This window comes from Anabrus simplex, chromosome 1 (genome assembly GCF_040414725.1).
Source record: "Anabrus simplex isolate iqAnaSimp1 chromosome 1, ASM4041472v1, whole genome shotgun sequence".
Classification (NCBI taxonomy): domain Eukaryota; kingdom Metazoa; phylum Arthropoda; class Insecta; order Orthoptera; family Tettigoniidae; genus Anabrus; species Anabrus simplex.
Window position 1 is genome coordinate 255382979 of NC_090265.1, and position 16557 is coordinate 255399535.

The following is a 16557-nucleotide window of genomic DNA, read 5'->3' on the forward strand; positions in this document are numbered from 1 at the left end:
TCCCCGTTACGTTAGGAAATTATTTCTTATCTTGTGAGAACCGTACGTAATTTGCACCACGTCAAAACGTTTAAGGTTATTTTTGCTATAAACCTTTAATATACTGTACGAGAAAATATTATAGGACCAAAAATATACGCAAATAAATGGGCCTTTTGGTGGCACAATCCGTTTTTCGTAACGAAGTACCGGCTCCTCACAGAAATTTTCCATGGGGCCACTTGTAATGTAGAGGAATTGGGGGTTTGGGGGCGCAGCCCCCAACGAGCGAAAGCGAGTCTTATATATATAAAGCCACAAGGCTGACTGACTCACTGACTCACTGACATTAATGTTTGCCCACTTCCAGGTGAGCTAGGAACTTGAAATTCGGCAATCTGATAGCTATTAGGCTGAAACCCAAGGAAAAATTCAAAAAAGTTGAAATTTTTCATATTTAGCCCCCTTCCGTGCCATCAAATAATCGGACTAAAAATTTCGTGTTAGACCCTTCCAGATGAGCTAGGAACTTGAAATTCGGCAATCTGATAGCTATTAGGCTGTAATCCACGGAAAAACTCCAAAAAGTTCAAATTTGTTGTATTTAGCCCCCCATCGAATCAAAATATTGGAATCAAATTTCGGGTTAGTTTCGGGTTAGACCCTTCCGTTCCAGATGAGCTGAAAACTTGGAATTCGGCAGTCTGATAGCTATTAGGCTGCAACCCAAGGAAAAATTCAAAAATGTTGACATTTTTCATATTTAGCTCCACTTCCGCGCCATCAAAATATCGGACTAAAATTTCGTGTTAGACCCTTCCAGATGAGCTAGGAACTTGAAATTCGGAAATGTGATAGCTATTAGGCTGTAACCCGAGGCAAAATTCCAAAAAGTTATAATTTTTCGTATTTAGCCCCCCTTCGAATCAAAATATCGGACTCAAATTCCGGGTTAGACCCTTCCGTTCCAGATGACCTGGAAACTTGTAATTCGGCAGTCTGATAGCTATTAGGCTGCAACCGAAGGAAAAATTCAAAAACATTGAAAATTTTCTAATTTAGCCCCCCTTCCGCCCCATCAAATTATCGGACTAAAATTTCGTTTAGACCCTTCCTGATGAGCTAGGAACTTGAAATTCGGAAATCTGTTAGCTACTAGGCTGTAACCCAAGGCAAAATTCCAAAATGTACAAATTTTACGTATTTAGCCCCCATAAAATCAAAATATCGGACTCAAATTTCGGGTTAGACCCTTCCGTTCCAGATGACCTGGAAACTTGGAATTCGGCAGTCTGATAGCTATTAGGCTGCAACCCAAGGAAAAATTCAAAAACGTTGAAATTTTTCATATTTAGCCCCCCTTCCGCCCCATCAATATATCGGACTAAAATTTCGTGTTAGACCCTTCCAGATGAGCTAGGAACTTGAAATTCGGAAATCTGATAGCTATTAGGCTGCAACCCAAGGCGAAATTCCAAAACGTTCAGATTTTTCGTATTTAGCCCCCCATCGAATCAAAATATCGGACTCAAATTTCGGGTTAGACCCTTCCGTTCCAGATGACCTGGAAACTTGGAATTCGGCAGTCTGATAGCTATTAGGCTGCAACCCAAGGCAAAATTCAAAAACGTTGAAATTTTTCATATTTAGCCCCCCTTCCGCCCCATCAATATATCGGACTAAAATTTCGTGTTAGACCCTTCCAGATGAGCTAGGAACTTGAAATTCGGAAATCTGATAGCTATTAGGCTGCAACCCAAGGCGAAATTCCAAAACGTTCAGATTTTTCGTATTTAGCCCCCCATCGAATCAAAATGTCGGACTCAAATTTCGGGTTAGACCCTTCCGTTCCAGATAAGGTGGAAAATTGGAATTCTGCAGTCTGATAGCTATTAGGCTGCAACCTAAGGAAAAATTCAAAAACGTTGAAATGTTTCGTATTTAGCCCTCCTTCCTCCCCATCGAAATATCGGACTAAAATTTCCTGTTAGGCCCTTCCAGATGAGCTAGGAATTTGAAATTCGGAAATCTGATAGCTATTAGGCTGCAACCCAAGACAAGATTCCAAAATGTTTAAATTTTCGTATTTAGCCTCCCGTCGAATCAAAATGTCGGACTCAAATTTCGGGTTAGACCCTTCCGTTCCAGATGAACTTGAAGCTTGGAATTCGGCAATCTGATAGCTGTTATTCTATAACCCGTGGAAATATTTCAAAATGTTCAAATTTATCACATTTAGCCCCCCATACCGGATTAAAATACCGGACTCAAATTTCGTGCTACACCCTTCCGCCCAATCAAGATATCGGACTCAAATTTCGTAGACCCTTTCTGATACCTATTAGGCTGTAACCCAAGGAAAAATTTCGGAAAGTTCAAATTTTTCATATTTAGAACCCCCACGGCTCAATCAAATTACCGGAATCAAATTTCGGGTTAGACCCTTCCAGATGGCCTAGGAACTTTGAATTTGGCAATGTGATAGCTATTAGCGTGTATCCTGCGGAAAAATTCCTAAAAGTATAAATTTTTAAATTTACCCCCTCCCCCAAACAAAATGGCTACACTGTGATGCAGCGCCTTACAAAATTAAAATTTGGCAAATTTCTAGCTCCTAAACCATATCCGGCGTAGAAACTGCAATACGTTAATATAATTAATATTCAATCCACTAAAAATTCGAAATATTAAGCCAAATTTAAAAACGGTGCATCCTTTTGTTTCGAGATCTCTTGTGGGTAAACCGTAATAGTTATCGATAAATGGACTGCACTTTCATGTCCTAAAATGAGTAGATATACAACTTTGGTCCTATGACTTTCTGTCGTATCTCGACCCCTTCTACCTCAGATTGAGCTTCATTTTCCCGGTTTTGGAAAATTTAGTTAAATTTTCAAAAATTAATTTACTGATTCACACACTCATGAGACAGATAGATGCACTAAATTCAGCACGGTCCTTGGCACGGTTATTGGGCATATGCAGACCGACATTCATTATTCTAGCTGCCTTGAATGTATAGGAAAATGGAAGGAATATATGGAAACACCAATAAAATTTCAGGCTAATTTAAGGTTCCTAAGCAATATATGGTGAATCCCTTGGAGATACGGCAAAACATTAAATAAGTAAAATTCTATCTCCAGAAAATATCGAAATCTGGAAGTAATTTTCATTATGGTGCTAACTAGCGTTTCGAGGATTTTGGTGGCTAAACTGTAAGTTCTACCACCAAATGGACAAGACGTTCGGATCCGATCATGAAGAGATCTACAACTTCTGACCCGGGAATTTTAGTCGTATCATGATCCCTTATGCCTTAGATAGAGCTGCATTTTTCAGATTTAACGTCAATTTTTACATTTTCCGTAGTTAATTTTACTGTGTTACACACTTATAAGACCGATAGGTTCATGAAATTTAGCAGGCTCACTGGAAATTTCGAGGGTGACACGTGAGCAAAATGCATGATTCTAGCACCCTGTAAAAATGGAAAAACGAAAGTAAAACGGAAACACTGTATTCCTAATCCAAGGTTCTAAACCAATCTGCGGCGAAAACGATGCAGATACGAATAACATCAAATAACGGAAATATAGAGCGTTTCAAATACGATAAACCTACCAACTTTCAAGACTGTAGCTCCCCGTTACGTTAGGAAAATAATTTCTTATCTTGTGAGAATCGTATGTAATTTTCACCACGTCGAAACGTTTAACGCTATCTTTTCTATAACTCGTGAATGTACGGTACGAGAAAATATTAGAGGACCATACATGTAAGCGAATAAATGGGCCGTCTGGTGGCGCAATCCGTTTTTCGTAACGAAGTACCGGTTCGCGACTGTTATTTTCCATGTGACCACTTATAATGTACAGGAATGGGGGGTTTGGGGGCGCACCCCCCAACGAACGAAAGCGAGTATATATATATATAATTTGAACGTGTAACACAATATTGTGAGAAAACCACAATATGAACACCTATGTGTTATACATCAAAAGAAAGATCTCCATCTCAGGATTACTAGAAAAATACAAGGGTTGGTTTTGAAGTTTTTGCAACTATTCTATTTATTGATACATAGCATACATACATGGTTCTAAGTTCCATAGACCTTCGATATAGTCACTAGCATTGCGTACGTGTTCTCAGTTCTCAGTGACGAAAGCCATTGGATCCCGTTGGCACTGCCCAGTCTGTCAATGGTGCAAAGAGAGCAGTCGGTGGCCTGCAAAAAGTCTTCAATTGTACAGAAGCGCTTCCCACCCATGTAGTGATTCCTTCATCTTAGGGATCAGATCGAAGTCACAGGGACTTAAATCCGGAAAGTATGGGGAGGGGGTGACAGAGCATCCCAGCGATTGAACAATTCAGTGTCGTAGCATTGTCCTGCAGAACGATGGGTGGGTTATCCATGAAGTGTCGCCATTTTTGTCTCAGAGCTGTTCGAAGATTGTTTTGCAAAAATGAACATTAGTACCCAGCATTAGTAAGCTCAGATAATTGCTGTGGAGGAACAGTATGCATTAAGAGCACATCCGATGCACCTCCACTAATGCGGACACAGTCTGTACATGTTCGTCACTTACTGGTGGATGACCAGACTGAGACATGCCCAACACACATTCGTGTCCTTGGTGACAATGTTGTGTCGTGCGACCTCTAGCACACTGGATTTTTAACCAGCTTCTATGTTCATGCTTGGAAAACATGGCAACTGCCTTTCAAGAGCACTTGCTCACAACTGCTTTTCTTCACCTGGTTACTGTAAATGGACATGGAGGGGGAAGGGTGAGGTGATGTGCTGTGCCCTGGGGAAGGGGACACAGGTCAAGAAATTTTGGTAAGAATAACAGAGCCTGGCACCGTTGCATGGCTGTGCTGGAGTATGGTTGCCAAAACTTAAAAACCAACCTATGTATTATCAATTTCATTAAGCCCTTTATTTATGTAAAATAGTAATTTATTTGAATAATATGATGCTTAGTCCACTGCAGTTAAATGTATTCACCAGTAGATGGCTCTATGAAAGTTGTCTCTGTTGATCTTCTATGCCAGCCTGATAGCAGGCTCTGGAAAGTTGTCCATGCAGATCTTTCTATGGTAAGACAATTCACAAAACTTTTGGTTTGCCTGTGCAAGTAACAGAAAGTTCAGTTTCGTGTATTAAATTGAACACCTCACAAGCAGGCATTTGGCAAAAATTGGCGGTTATTATTATTATTATTATTATTATTATTATTATTATTGATGAAGCTTCAATGATTCCTGTGTTAGCAGTAAATTGCATTAATCGCATACAAAAGGACATTATGAGGCGTGAAAAACAAATGGGTAGTAAGAATGTCATATTTGGGGGAGATTTTCGACAAAATATGGAAAAGCTCAGATAATTGAGGCATGTATCAGAATGCTCAAGTACGGCCAAAAAAAGTATTGAACTTGTAAACAAATATGCATGCAAAGCCTACCAAAAAGGAATTTGCGGCATGGCTGCTACAATTAGGAAATAATGACATTAAAAGTGAAACAACAGGAAATGGTATAATAAGAGTTCCCAATGACTTCATAAGTAACAATTCATTGGTAAGTCACATTTTTGCCAGTTGTATAGACTTTAATTCTTCAGTTTACTATAACAGAGCAATTGTAAGTCCCATCAATAATGACTGTAACAGCGAAAATGAAGACATTCTTCACCTAATCCCAGGAAGTTTTAAGGAATACAACAGTGTTGATACTCTGTTGTAAGATGATGATACTGACACATATTTCATAACCAGCATACCCATAGAATACCTACACTCCATTATGCCATCTGGAATGCCTCCACATGTGTTAAAATTGAAAGTCGGTGCAATTGTAATGCTTATAAAAATTATGCACATGGTCTTCAGTTTAATAAACAGAGTGCGGATGATAGTTAGAGAAATGTATGACAAAATTATAAAATTAGAAGTCATTACAGGTGTTTCCAAGAATCAGGTAATTTATCTGGCTAGGACTGATTTGGTATCTACTGACAGTAACCTGCCTTTAGTAGAGTTAAAGCTGCGAGCGGTGTCAAAGATAAAATTAAAACTACACCATATCAGGGTCAGTTAAAAAAAACCATAGTTTACAATGAAATATAAAATCTATCAATGAATAGGACAGTCAAATGCAATCATTTACAGTGAACTGTAGTCTACTTTATTAAAGTGATTAAAACATGACTGTTGCAAGTATGCACAAGAAGATTATGATAGGGCAATTGCCAAGGTTCAAAAATGCTATATATGTATAGTCACAATGGAAGTGTAAGTTTAAAGGCAAATAAATGGTCTTCCGGAGTTCAATATATTCTCTGTTACTTTTCACATGCTTCTTTTATCATCAGTTTCATTTTTAGTCTTTCTTCAGAGCTATTGCTACGACAGGCCAGTAGTTGTCCTTTAAGTGAAAACATCTTTGACCTAGCTTCAGTTTTCGAATAAGCATTCTATGCGTTCTGGAAGTCATGATGCAATGTTTTTAGGAAGACAGATGTTCCTACTCTTCAAGTCAGACTGACAGACAATGCATTTATGGTGGTCACATTCTTCATCCTAGCAATTAAGCAGGTAGTGTGCAGTACAAGCAAACACTATGAACCAAGTACTAAAGTGATAGGCATTTATCTTCTCTGATGCAAGTTTTATCACCTCCAATAACAATTCCACTAGAGTTTGGAATAAGATAAGCCTGTCAACAACAAGACTTCTGATGCCAAACACAGAATATCATACACCCTGTTGCCATTGATTGCCTAACAAGTTATTATTTATTATTTATTATTTATACTGGAAAGTTAGAAGAACTCCTAGACATGATGGATAGAAGAAAAATATCAATATTGGGATTAAGTGAGACCAAATGGAAAGGGATTGGAAGTAAGACACTTCGTGGAGGTTATAAATTATACTGGAGTGGACAGGAGAAGGTAGCGAAAAATGGTGTTGGATTCTTAATTAACGAAAGGACTGATGCTACAGCTGAAGTTATCTGCAAAAGTGATAGAATCATTAAAATATCCATGAAACTGGAGAACACTAAGTACACCATCATACAAGTGTATGCCCCACAGACAGGCTGCAGTGAGGAAGACAAAGAGAAATTTCGGCAAGACCTGGAAGATACAGTTAATGAGGAAAATGTTATTATTATTGGAGATCTAAATGCGCAAGTTGGGGTAGACAGACTTGGGTACGAGAACATCATTGGTCCACATGGATTTGGACAAAGGAACCCAGAAGGAGAACAACTATTAGATCTGTGCAGAAGAAATGATCTCATAATCAAAAATACATTCTTCAAAAAAAGAGACAGTCACAGAATAACAAGGTACAGTTGGGATGGCCAGTATAGAACATTGATTGACTACGTAATCACAAATAAAGATGGTGGCAGGTACATCATAGATGTAAAGGTCATCCCTAGTGAAAGCATGGACAGTGACCACAGATTGTTGGTAGTAGACTTCAAACATAAGACAAATGAAACGCAGAAACTTATTACGAAAAAACCAAGGATTAAAACTTGGAAGTTGCAAGAAGTCCAAATAAAGGAAGAATACAAACTAAGGATTCAACAGAGTTTGCCGAAGTGTGAAGTAACCAGCGTTAATGAAGAATGGAAGGCCTTCAAAGACACCTTTGTGGGAGAAGCCAAAAACCTATGTGGAGTTACAAGTTCTATCAAAAGAAAAAAGGAGACACCATGGTGGAATGATAGAGTGAAAACAGCGGTGAAAGAAAGAAACCAAATAAAGAAGGCACTGGACAAGGAGAAACAAAAACAGGGACAAAAACGAAATGAACAAGAAATACAAAGACTTCAAGAAGTATACAGGAACAAGAAACTTGCTGTGAAGAACATTGTAAGAGAAGAAAAAGAGAAGAAATGGAATGAGTTTGCAGACAAACTGGAAGAGGACAGTAGGGGAAATATGAAATTGCTATACAGAGTAGTGAAAAAGAAGCGAAGGGGTCAAGAGACCATAAAAGCAATAGAACATGATGATGGAACTCTGGCACAAGAAGAGGGAGAAATTAAACAAGAACTCAAGATCTATTTCGAAAAGCTGCTGAATGGAGATACAGAAAACATAACAATGGATAGAGGAGAGCCAAGTCGAGGAACCACAACTGAACCACCAATTAAATGGCTTGAGGTTGAAAATGCGCTCAAGAGCATGAAGAAAGGAAAGGCAGTGGGCGTAGATGAACTAAGTGCAGATATGCTGAAAGCAGCAGGAGTTCCAGGAATCCAATGGCTCTATAGACTGCTCAACAAGATATGGGAGGAAAATACTATTCCTGAGGACTGGAAGATGGGCATCATTGTACCTCTGTTCAAGAAAGGAAGCCGACAAAAATGTACTAATTACCGTGGTATCACACTACTGTCTCATGTCCTGAAAATATTGGAAAAAATAATAGAGACCAGAATCAGAGATATTGTTGAACCAATTTTGGAAGAAGAGCAGTATGGTTTCAGACCAGGAAGGTCAACTACAGACCTTATATTTGCAACTAGGATGCTAATGGAAAAATACTGGGAGAAGAACAAGCCTTTATTCCTAATATTTTTGGACATTGAGAAAGCATACGATAGTGTACCAAGGGAAAGAATTTGGCAATGCATGAAAGAACTTCAAGTGCGAGGTAGCCTCATAGACAAAGTGAAAATGTTGTATAGTGGGAACAGAAGCTGTATTCAAGTAGGATGTGGTTTGTCGGACTGGTTTGAAACAAAGAGAGGAGTGCAGCAGGGCAGCTCATTGTCACCACTTCTATTTATTATTGTAATGGATGTAGTAATGAAATCTATTAAAAGGAAAGAACATGGAGATATCAAAGCCTTCACATTTGCAGATGATGTTGCGATCTGGAGTGACTCAGAAGATGAATTGGGAGAGAGAATACAAAGCTGGAATGAGGAGTTTAAGAAATACGGTTTAAACATCAGCAAGACCACGACGGTGGTGATGAAAGTGTATGGGGAAGGAGCAGAACCAATAGTCATGTTAAATGAAGCTCAACTGGACAGCGTTCCAGTTTTCAAATACTTGGGTAGCGTTATATCAAATGACAACCTAGCAAAACATGAGGTGAACAATCGAATCAATAAGGCAACACAATTCTACCACCAGGTAAGACACCTGCTGTGGGATGAGCAAATACCCATGAAAACAAAAATGACATTGTACAAGTCCTATTATACACCAATTCTTACATACAGTCTCGAAACCACAACACTGACCAATAGAGATAATTCCAAACTTCAGGCAGCTGAAATGAAATTCCTACGCACTATGATCCAGAAAACCACGAAAGACAAGATTAGGAATGAGAAAATTAGAGAAGTAGGAATAGACAATTCTCTCCTAAATAAGATTCAGATATCAAGACTGAAGTGGTTTGGTCACATGAAGAGGATGCCAGTAAACAGAACTGCAAGGAAGGAATTTGACAGAAAGGTAGAAGGAAGACGACCCGTGGGAAGGCCACGAAGGAAATGGATAGATTTAGTTAAGAGCGATGTAATGCTGAGAGGTCATGATTGGGACAAGTTGGTGGAGGAAGAATGGTACAAGGACAGGATGAGATGGAGGAGGCTCATATACTACACCCGGGAAACTGGAGATGGTTTAGGATGATGATGATGACTTTCAAGAACATGCCTGATGACTTATTATGAAATGTAATTTCAGGCAACATAAATGGCAACAGGGAGTGTGATATTCTGTGTGTTGCATCAGAACTCTTGAAATATAACACTTGTCTTCCTTGATAATCACACTCCAGAATTTATCAACAAACAGTGAGTTTAATTTACTTTTAAGTTCCTGAAGTATCTATCTGAGGTTATACAGAGCTATACTGTTCTTTAATACACCACTTAAGTTTTTCTCTCTGCAAACTTTTCTCCTCTGGATTTGTCTCCTGAATCACTACTTTTTTTTTTTGCTAGGGGCTTTACGTCGCACCGACACAGATAGGTCTTATGGCGACGATGGGATGGGAAAGGCCTAGGAGTTGGAAGGAAGCGGCCGTGGCCTTAATTAAGGTACAGCCCCAGCATTTGCCTGGTGTGAAAATGGGAAACCACGGAAAACCATTTTCAGGGCTGCCGATAGTGGGATTCGAACCTACTATCTCCCGGATGCAAGCTCACAGCCGCGCGCCTCTACACGCACGGCCAACTCGCCCGGTGAATCACTACTAGAGCTACTTAAATAACTAGGACAGTTTAGGAAATGTGATGGCTTTAAACCTGGAAAATGTTAAGGAGGTACCTTCGAAATGAGAAATTTCTTGTCCATTTTCACAGTCTATCGCTGTAAGTGTCCCAATGTCAAATCATTTGAAATGAAGCTTCACAAACCTAAGAGAAATGAGTGCAAATACATGCAATGTATTAGTTATATAAGCCGAAATAGATGGTATTAACCGATAAGAAACAAAAGAACCCTCGGCTACTTCGGTTCGTGCAGCTTGTTTCGGTTCATCCCGATGTTACCCGACGAATCAAGGACAAGCACACGCGCAGCTGGCTGACAGACATGCCAGCTGTCAGCTGGCGTTAACACATACTGCAAGTAGCTGCAGTCAGGCTCTTCGATTGAGGTTATTCTTTCATTAAAGCCGGAAACGCAATGCAATTAAAAGAACAAAAGTAAATGTAAAGTGGCCAAAAGTATTAAGCATTGAGTTAAATGGAACTATTTACAATACCCAAGCTGTAAACCATACTTTTAAAAATATAAAAAATAAAAATATACTGTTCCAATAAGCGTACACACAGAGAACATAATATGAACAACAAAAAATAATTCATGCAAGCTTATGAAGGAAAAGGATTAAGTCATACGAGGCACTGTGACATACCTGTCTTCCTGATTACTGCTTTCATCCTCGGACTCTGATTCATATTCAGAGGGGCTGCCATCATTCACAGAAATAATGAAGCTATCAATTGCGTCATCAATGAAGGCAACTTTGGATCAATATTTATCTTCTATGTCGCGTACGTGCTTGCAACAGTTTTTCCATTTGGACACTGAATATTCAGAAATTGCTTGCTCGCAAAGTCTATGCTTCACTTCTAGAGAGTCTGACACAGATTCACCCACTCTTCCCTTGATGTCTGACCACACCAACTCAATAGGATTGAGATCTGCGTGATAGGGTGGCAGACGTAAAACACTGTGACCAGCATTGGCTAACATTTTATCAATTTTGTAGGTCTTCTCACCGGGAACATTTTTTGCTAACATCATCTATTCCGCTTTGGTCAAACTTCCGTCAAATTGGATGTTGTTGCGCGTAAGCCAATCAACGATGTCTTTTTTTTGAGTGATGACAGTGTTGGCTTCCTATTCTCTTGTACGCTGTGATAACTAGCATTGTCTAATACTATCACACTGTTTGGACTTAAATTCGGTAGCAGTTGCCTTTCCACCCAGATCGAAAAATTGGTAAAGTTCATGTCATCATGGTAGTCTCCTGTTTTTTGTTTTGATTTGAATATCAATAAGGGATTGTTTACAAAGCCTTCCTCTCCCCTAGCGTGCACAACAATAATGCGAGGACCTTTCCCTATAGCTTGTAATTTTCCCACCTCTGTATCAGATTGCCAGCATGATGGGACAGAGTGAGTAGAATGAACGAATGTCTCATCTAAATACACTATTTTCCGACCATTCTCTCTGTACTGACGAATTTGTCTGATGTACCTTCCCCTCCATGCCAACACCACGTAAAATTCGCTTACTTTCCGACGTATCACACCTTTTGTGAAGTCATCTGTTTCGATCCTTTTCTTGTGGACTGTTTTCTTGCCATCAGGTGTAGAAAAATGTAAACGACCCTTGGCCATAGACATCTTCCCTTCCACTAAAATACGTTTCACCAGTGACTTAGAAACCCCTGTTGCTTCACTTGTTGAAGTCACTACATTATAATTCAGTTTATGAACTGTTTTCTGTTCTCATAGGTGAGCAGCTACATTATATACTATTTCTCTGGCTTGTCCCCTTACAGGCCGTCCAGATTTGCTACCAGACCTCAAAGTAACAGCCATAACTACTGCACACTCAAATGACACTCTCACTAGAATACTATATAGCTGAAAGACTGGGCTGCCGTCAATTATTCCGCTGATGAGCGGCTTTAGATGTATGTGTGTGTGTCGGCATACCAGTTGCGCAACTGCCGATACTTCTGTTTTTTACACAGCCAAGAATTTAGTTTATTCACCTGGTTAATGTGCTCCGTAATGAGTAATGATCCTTGAAGGTTGCTAGGTAACACTGTTCAACACTATATACATAAAAAAAACATTTACCAATACAGTACACGCTACACCCGAAGGAATTATAGGACTACAATTACTACAACTAAAGAAATAAATGTGAATAAAACTGACAAAACAACACGAGCGCTAAAACGGATACAGAAGTGACAGCGAAACTCTTGTGTAACCGCGCTTCACAGTGTGCGTAGTAAGGTGGCCAGACAGCATGTGACCCCCTCCACTACTCCCTATGATGTCAGACATCCACTCGGAGAGAATGCGCGGGGAAGTGAGCTTTGCGCAGGTTCTTTTATTAGTCGCAGGGTAATAGCATGAATGCACCTAACCTAACAACACTACACAGAACTGTGTTTGGCAATATCAATCACTGGTTTGCTTAAATGTATACATGTAAAAAATGTAAGTGCAGAGGAAGTGGCACTACATTAGCATAAGCAAATGGATGAACTTTTTTTTTTTAATGTTTGAACGCACTGTTTTGTGATACCTTTGAAATAAGTTACGGTATGTTTCATGCTAGGTTATCTCTAGGTTAGTTTTCTTTATATAAAGATTCTACCATACCCCTGTATTATGCACTTGTTCCCAATTTAAAACAAATAATTATTCTCTGTATAACCCCACGGTATGGAAATTGAAGCCACTAAATGCTTAGTAGCCTGAAAGTTCTTCATGATGGGAAAACCTAAGATCTTATACATTTATATACTGGAAATTCAAAACCTCTAACTTTGTTATTCACAACATAAACTCCCCAACATTTTGTAAATGCAACACTGTTTTATTCCTGTGTCCAGAAACGTAGGCTTTTGAGATATAAATCCTTTTAAGGGTCTTTTTAGCTAGATTTTGTTGGTTTTATTGTGCCTATAAATGCCTATTTCAGGGGTTTGTGCTTATTTGGAGTATAATTGCCTATATGATGCCTTTTGACTATATTTTAAAGAAAGTGAGGTAGATGAAACAATGTTTTTTTTTTAAAGTTGCTTTACATCGCACTGACACAGATAAGTCTTATGGCGACGATGGGATAGGAAAGGGGTAGGAGTGGGAAGGAAGCAGCTGCGGCCTTAATTAAGGTACAGCCCCAGCATTTGGTTGGTGTGAAAATGGGAAACCATCTTCAGGGCTGCCGATAGTGGGGTTTGAACCCACTATCTCCCAAATACGGGATACTGGCCGCACTTAAACGACTGCAGCTATCGAGCTCGGTAACAATGGAACTAAGATCAGATGAAGTGGCTTCATTGAAGTTTTGTCTGATCACTTCATGTGATGTTGAGAGATCTTTCCCTCAGTACAAAAACATTCTGCATGACAGGAAAACAAGATTGTTTCTGGAAAACATGGAAAAGTTGCTTGCTGTAAATTCCTTTTATAGCAATTGAGTGTGTTATTAAATTATAAGTATTCATGCCTATTTTACATGTTAGTGCCTAATTACATGCCTAATTTGGCTATTTTAAGAGCCTATATGCCTGCCTATTTTAACTGTTTTTAGTGCCTACAATTCTCATCTCTACTTATAAACCATATTAATTTCATCTTTCATTACATGTAATGTGAATTGCCTTTGCTGTCCTTCACTTGCTTTTCGCAATATTACTGCACAGGCCTTATGCCTGTGTGGTGTTGGTTTGGATCTATTTCCAAACTGCACACACATGTTTGCATCTACACATGCTCAGCACACAATAATTGTGCATGTTCACTTTCTTGATTTGTACAATTAGAAAACCAAGTGAAAAGTTGTTAGATTTATACAAAGGAATGGTTTACTTTTGGATTCTGATAAAACTTACCCATTTAACACTAATTCCTTTCATAGCTTCATCCAAATTAACCAAATCCTCCTTGTTCTTCACAGATCCACCATTGATGAGAGTCCAATTGTTTTTTTTCCACTTGTGAATCCATTGTGTAATGCAACTTATCAAGAATTTGGAGTCAGTGTTGATTAAAATCTTCTTAACCCCTGGCATACAGAGAAAAGACTAGTAAACAACAAGAAAGAGAGAGAGCGCGAGTATATGTGAGAGCATGTGAATGCACAATAGATGTAAGAATTGATTATATCGGGGACAAAAGGCTAGAAAAGAGGATACAAATATACACCAAAAATAAATAACAAAGATCAATGTATGTATCTGAAGCAACATAAGGGGGACACAAGGGCAATCTCCACATACTACCATCTTAATAAATGTTATAAAAAGGGAGTATCCACACATTTGAGAAAAGCATTTCTTCACAGAACTTCAGCCTTGATATAGAAGTGTGTGATTAGGAGAAATCTGGATTCACATGTTCAATACAGGAAAAATATAGAAATGATAAATAAGCATAGAGTAGCATAGGAAAAGAACAATTACCATATATAGCAAGCATAACAGAGACTTTTATGTTGCAAGCAAATATGTTTCTATAATGATTTTCTGCTCAATACCCAAACTATCTTCATTTATTATCATCTCAGGTTTGGGTCAGTCATCAATGGCCCATGAATGGACAATCCAAAGTTGGGAAGAGATGGACTGACATCTATGCAGTGCATGAAACCCTTTGCAATGAAAATAAATCATACAACATCAGATGCAGTTTTAAAATGTTATGCAATAGTACTTATGGATGACAAACAATGTCTGTATTGTTTTATAAGTGAAGTTCTTCAACGGTTCTGTCTCCAAAGTCTAGCAGTACGATGACCACCTGATGAAGATAGTCTATGTCACATATCCAAGAAAAATTAACTATTTCTACTGGTCTACGACCAATGATACCTTCTTGGCAAGAATACTCAATGCAAAAACAGCCAATGTGCCATCGGCATCGGTACCTCATTAATGCCGATGATCTTCATGGGTATATAATTTGTTTTACGTCGTACCGACACAGATAGGTCATATGGCGACAATAGAATAGGGAAGGCCTAGGAGTGGGACGGAAGCAGCTGTGGCCTTAATTTAGGCACAGCCTGGTGTGAAAACGGGAAACCACAAAAAACCATCTTCAGGACTGCCGACAGTGGGGTTTGAACCCACTATCTCCCGGATGCAAGTTCACAGCTGTGCACCCCCTAACCGCACGGCCAACTCGCCCGGTGATCTTGATTGGTATGTCAGACTTTCCTCCTCTGCGAACCACGTGACCTTGCCGCGGTGGGGAGGCTTGCGTGTCCCAATGATGCAGATAGCCGAGCCGGAGGTGCAACCATAACGGATGGGTATCTGTTGAGAGAGCAGACTAACAAATGGTTCATCAAAAGGGGGGTAGCAGCCTTTCGGTAGTTGCAAGAGCGCCAGTCTAGATGATTGACTGATACGGCCTTGTAATAATACTCAACATGACTTAGCTGTGTTGATACTGCTACACGGCTGAAAGCAACGGGAAACTACAGCCGTAACTACCTCCCGAGGACATGTAGCTCTCTCTGTATGAATGATGTACTGATGATGGCTTCCTCCCGGGTAAAATATTCCGGAGGTAAACTAGTCCCCCATTCGGATCTCCGGGTAGGGACTACACGAGAGGGGGTGATCATCAGGAAGATGGATACTGACATTCTGCGAGTCGGAGCGTGGAATGTTAGAAGTTTGAATCGTTGTTAGGTTAGAGAATCTGAAAATGGAGATGGATAGGCTAAAGTTAGATGTAGTTGGTATAAGTGAAGTACGTTGGCAGGAAGAACAAGATTTTTGGTCAGGTGACTACCGAATTATCAACACAAAATCAAACAGGGGAAATGCAGGAGTTGGTTTAATAATGAATAAGAAAATAGGGCAGCAGGTAAGCTACTATGACCAGCATAGTGAAAGAATTATTGTTGTCAAGATAGACACCAAACCAATGCCCACCACAATAGTGCAGGTCTATATGCCTACTAGTTCAGTGGATGATGAAGAAATCGAAAGAATATATGAGGAGATAGAAGATTTAATACAATATGTAAAAGGTGACGAGAATCTAATTGTGATGGGAGACTGGAATGCAGTGGTAAGCCAAGGAAGAGAAGGTAGTACAGTAGGAGAACTTGGATTGGGACAAAGGAACGAAAGAGGAAGTCAGCTGGTTGAATTCTGCACTGATCATAATTTAGTCCTTGCCAATACTTGGTTCAAACACCACAAACAATGGCTGTATACGTGGACGAGACCTGGAGACACTGGAAGGTATTAAATAGACTTCATTATGATTAGGCAGAGATTCAGAAACTAAGTGTTGGATTGCAAAACTTTC

General features: G+C 39.4%; 1 protein-coding gene across 2 annotated transcripts in view; it reads right to left on the bottom strand.

Annotated features, from left to right (window-relative positions):
* rnh1 (ribonuclease H1) overlaps nt 1–16557 on the bottom strand; it is a 102176-nt gene that overhangs the window by 28251 nt on the left and 57368 nt on the right. For both annotated transcript variants that reach the window (XM_067142005.2, XM_067141998.2), the window contains one exon: nt 14124–14296. In XM_067142005.2, coding sequence (XP_066998106.2) covers nt 14124–14296 — 173 coding nt within the window. The remainder of the gene's footprint in view (nt 1–14123; nt 14297–16557) is intronic.